The sequence below is a fragment of the Mya arenaria genome, chromosome 7, assembly GCF_026914265.1.
Source record: "Mya arenaria isolate MELC-2E11 chromosome 7, ASM2691426v1".
NCBI classification, from domain to species: domain Eukaryota; kingdom Metazoa; phylum Mollusca; class Bivalvia; order Myida; family Myidae; genus Mya; species Mya arenaria.
In genome coordinates this window covers 52,096,757-52,101,962 of record NC_069128.1, presented here as the reverse complement: position 1 = coordinate 52,101,962, position 5,206 = coordinate 52,096,757, and the positions used below count along the sequence as shown (strand labels likewise).

General features: G+C 32.3%; 1 protein-coding gene across 1 annotated transcript; it reads left to right on the top strand.

Annotated features, from left to right (window-relative positions):
• The first annotated feature begins 169 nt into the window (after nt 1-169).
• Nucleotides 170-5,167, top strand: LOC128240885 (uncharacterized). The gene is made up of 3 exons (XM_052957865.1): nt 170-324; nt 2,719-2,804; nt 2,965-5,167. Exons 1-3 carry the CDS (start codon nt 211-213, stop codon nt 3,134-3,136), a joined length of 372 nt encoding a protein of 123 aa, XP_052813825.1. The 5' UTR covers nt 170-210; the 3' UTR covers nt 3,137-5,167.
• Nucleotides 5,168-5,206: the final 39 nt, after the last annotated feature.

Sequence of the window (5,206 nt, the reverse complement as noted above, 5' to 3'; positions counted from 1 at the left end):
GCGTTGCTAGACATGCGATTAGATTCGAATTAAAAGAACATGTTCGATTTACATGAAATATATGGATAACAATTACATACCACATAAATGTTTATGCGAATACAATTGAAAATGACACAATACGTTTTTTATACAATTTAAATAAATACGATCGAGTTCGTACCGACGGTTATAATTATTTTGACAGCCTCGATCTGGTTTTGTTTACAAATGGCGGACGAACAACGAGATTTAGAAGGTGACGGGGATAAACAGTCGGAAAACAATGCCGATACAGGAAGCAGTCTTGAAAATTTTGTGACAGACCATTACCAGAAACAAAAGGCGCGTAATCATGCGTATTTATTCTCGTTTTCCTTACAAAACCGTGGCGCATAATGCTATAACGGCATAGAACGCTCGAACTTTGCTAAACTTAAATCTGAACAGTCAAGTTGATAAACCACTGTGAACAATAAAAGAGTAACTTTGACAAAATTTCTATAGATCTATATATCATAAAGCGACTAAATTTATCGTTAGATTTTCATACCTAGACCTCTTTTAAATTTATAATTTACTCAAATAAAGATGTTGAACTTTGGTCTGTATTTGCGTATCAGTCAGGTACTGTCTGGGGGCTGTCAGACTTTTCAGCCCCAAGACTTTTCAACCCCTTTGTCATTTGTGAAATCAAAGACTTTTCAACCCCTTTGTCATTTCAACCCCTAAAAGTGCTAAGACTTCTCAACCCCACATTAAACAAAGACTTTTTAACCCCTAATAAACGAAGACTTTTCAACCTCTTAATTTCTCACCTTTTTAAGAAAATAACTACAACAGTAAACAATTTATTTTGAAATTTCTTTTAAAAATCAAGAATATATTAAGACTAAAAATATAACAGACAAAAAATATGTAATACATACAAAATATACATACTTAAAACACATGATAATACAATAATTCATTAAATATTTACATTGAAATAAATAAAAAAATGCTTGACTGTCCATTTAGCTATTTAGTCACTTGGCCATAAATCTTCCCTATCTCCCTGCGGAAATCCTCACACAATATATTATGTGCATAATCAGCTCCATAAATTAATTGAAGCAGCGTTGAACTTTAAATAAAATTCTTCACAATATATCAAAATATCTAGATTTAGCAGACAATGTTTAAGAAATACAAAAATATACATTGAGTTCAAAGATTTTAAAAATGTATTATAGATTGAGTTCCAAATGCTTTCAAATTACATAAGTGAAACGTAAGATTTTATTAACGTTTTTTATTTCTCAGTTTAAAAAAAGTAAGGACATTCTATTATAAAGTGGTATATATATGTAAAAAAAATGCTATAAGCATTGTATTGCCTTTCATATAAATTATGCAATTAAAGAATGGAATGAAGGTCGCACATTCATTAATGGGCAACATGTGTGACATGGTCATAAATTCCTAAGGGATTAAGCATAACACCTTTAATTGAGGTTATAGTAACTTGAAAGTGACAGTTAATTAAGGTTCTAATATCATGGCCATCATTCCAAACTATGGGCAGCCTGATACATTTTGTGTATGATTTTCAGGATTTAAAACCAAACAAAAAATATATTTTATTTAATTATACCCGCAACCTCTGAATTTTTAGATAATACATTATCAAGAACTATAATCAAACTGTACTGAAATAGCAATATGGAACTACAAAAAAAGTTTCCACTGGAGAATGTTTGGTAAATTCTTCTTTGCATTCATTTTCTTTTGCAATTATTCAAATTTGTTATTTAAAGAACAAAATTATGGTAATAACTTTGTACATAATATATGTGAATTCGCTGAAATATGTAATATCCTTCAGAATAATACAACAATTGCATGTTCGGGGTAACCAGGCATCAAAATCTTACTTTACTGTACCATTGTTAATGTTCGGAATATTATTTTGAAAAACACTAACCATCAAGTGCTTAGTAAATCAAGGCAAAGCCTTTGTAAATTTCATTAAATACTTTGGAGAAATGTGTAACAAATAAGCCAAACAAATCTTTAATTGTATTTCAATAACAATTGGTTAAGTTTGTTGCAAAAACAATGAAAAAGACAACACCTGGCTGACAAAAATAATAGGGGTTGAAAAGTCTTTGATATAGGGGTTGAAAAGTCTTCAATGTGGCTATCAAAATATTTCAACTAAGGGTTGAAAAGTCTTTGATTTAGGGGTTTAAAAGTCCAAACAGGTAGGGGTTGAAAAGTCTTTAAAATAGGGGTTGAAAACTCTAAGGGTTGAAAAGTCTTCGTTTTGAGAAGGGGTTGAAAAGTCTTGGGGTTGAAAAGTCCTGCTCCCCTGTCTGGGAACATCTTTTATTCATACCTACTAAGTTGATGTATGACATTCACATGTTAAAAAGGAGAATTGTTACGTACATGTTTGTGCTTCGTCTAGAATTGTATATTCATTTAGAAGAGCATGAATACATAACAGTGAAACAGTCAGAGAAAAATTAAAAAAAATTTTTTTATATATATATATATATACCGTAATCTAACATCTTCTTGTCGCTCTGCTTGTTCAATAATTCTTGGTTAAAACATTAAATATATTTACTGCATGTGTAATACATTGATTATGTAGTTTATGTAATTGTAAACCATAATGACAGATGTGTATGACTTTGCTCTTTAAATATGTTCTTAGATTTGATTATGGATTAATTATTTATTTTTTTGCAGAATGAAGGCAGACTTGATTCAACAGATGAACTGTCGGAAGAGAGGACTCAAGACTTTTTTGCCAGAGCTCTTGCTGAAAGTCGAAGGTTTGATTGATATTATGTGGAGTAAAACTATAGTTTAAATTCTTTGATTCTAAAAAGTTTTGTTGTACAAATACACCTTTTTATTATAATGTATTGCCTGTGTTATTATTTTCACCCTCCAGACTAAAAATTAACCATTCATAAATTATGCTTAATTCAGAATGAATGGAGAGGTGAATAAATCCAACCAGAAGCTGGACAAGATCCATTCAGAGTTCGGTATATCAATGGTCAACTCCTGGCAAGCAGAACATATGAAGGAGGTACTCCAACCACATGAACATGATCTCATCAAGCAGGCCCAGTACCAGAATCCTAATGCTCCCAGCTGATGTATTGTGATTGAAGAGATGAATAGGGGACAACTTCTTGTTTTACTATTAGTTAGTTAAATTAGTAAATAATTGTTGGAATTTGTTAATTCACCTCGCCATGCTTTAAGCTAGTTGTTGAGGGGTTGATTTGTGTTACTCAAAGATAAAGTTATTTGTTTGACTTTGTTAAAAACTGTGGTTCTCAAGTTAAGGATTTAATCTTAAATTAGAATTGAGAACTTTTAACTTCAAATTATTGTACAGATGTAAAGATTGTTAAATTGCCAAGACTTTAGCATCAAAAACAGTAGGAAGTACATTGAAATGACTATAATTAACTGTGGAAACAATTTTATAAGGGGTGTAAGCCTCTTAACTTTGGGCAAAAATCCTGTCTATTTTTCAGGGTTGACAATGTTAAGCTCTTAAAACTCCTTTTTTATATGTCCAATTTGGTCAACCTCAACCTATAAAATGGGTTTGTTACATGTACTTTTAGTACTGAGAAAATTTTAAGTATAAAATCTTCAAAAGTAATTTAGAACAAGCACATCAAGCAGGCCCCCATTTTGGAATCCTTATGTACAAAGCTGATGAAACGGAGGCAGACAATACTGATGAAATATCATTATCTTAATTGTCATTAACTGTGTCATCTAAATTTTATTAACCAGGTTTTCAACGAAAACCAGGTTATTAGAATGAGGTTGTCGTTGGGCGGGCGGGCGGACAGGCGGGCGGGCGGGCGTCAAACATTGGTTTCTGTTCAATGATAGATATTGATGAAACTTGGTGTGTAGGTAGGTCAAGGTCACTGTTACTAAAAATAGAAAAATGGTTTCTGCCCAATAACTTTAGTTAGCATTGATAGATATTGACGAAACTTGGTGTGTAAGTTGCTTATGTGGAGAGCTAGCTTGGGATTGCTTTTGAGTGGGGAGGGGCTAAGGTCAAGGTCACTATTACTTAAAATAGAAAAATGGTCAAGGTCACTGTTACTTAAAATAGAAAAATGGTTTCTGCCCAATAACTTGAGTTAGCATTGACAGATATTGATGAAACTTGGTGTGTAGGTAGCTTATGTGATGAGCTAGCTTAGGATTGCTTTTGAGGGGGGTGGGGCTAAGGTCAAGGTCACTGTTACTTAAAATAGAAAAATGGTTTCTGCCCAATAACTTTAGTTAGCATTGACAGATATTGATGAAACTTGGTGTGCAGGTAGCTTATGTACAGAGCTAGCTTGGGATTGCTTTTGAGGGGGGTGGGGCTAAGGTCAAGGTCGCCTGTTACTAAAAATAGAAAAATGGTTTTTGCCCAATAACATAAGTTAGCATTGATAGATATTGATGAAACTTAGTGTGTAGGTAGCTTATGTGAAGAGCTAGCTTGGAATTGCTTTTGAGTGGGGAGGGGCTAAGGTCAAGGTCACTATTACTAAAAATAGAAAAATGGTTTCCGCCAACAGTAATTTTCATTTACGTCTCTTTTTGATAAAAGTAAAGATAAAGTCATACAACAAATTAATTGGCTATAATTTCTGATTGCCCATAACAAAAACCTGGTTTCGTCGCATTGCAGCGCTTCTAGTTTAAATTGTTGGCCTTGTAGTTCACTGTTCACAGCTGTTGGATTTTAATTTTGTTCATTCTTTCAATGGGTTTATGATCCCATTGAAGTGTTCTATGATTGTTTAGATTACAATGTTTAATTCTGAGATATACTCAAACGATTTTTATACCTTAAGCATTACTTATATTACATGCTTGCCCATGTCACTGTCAGCATATACATGAAGTCAGCATACTGCAGATTGCTTTTTAGCACAGAATTGTCTGAACCGTAATGTGTGTAAGAATGTTTTAGCTTTAACAATTTTAATTCAATTATAATATATTAATTTATGCATGTTCTGTCATACAAAGAATTTGTTTATTTATTAATTGTATACCATTTCAATTAATAAAGCTTATACAATGTTTTTTTGGTGTGTGATTTATATACAAGAATAGAAAGTGCTTAAGCCTTTCTTTGTAGCAAAAGGCATTTCAAGCAGATGATTTTACAGTTTGTTTCAATTCAGTAGCATTT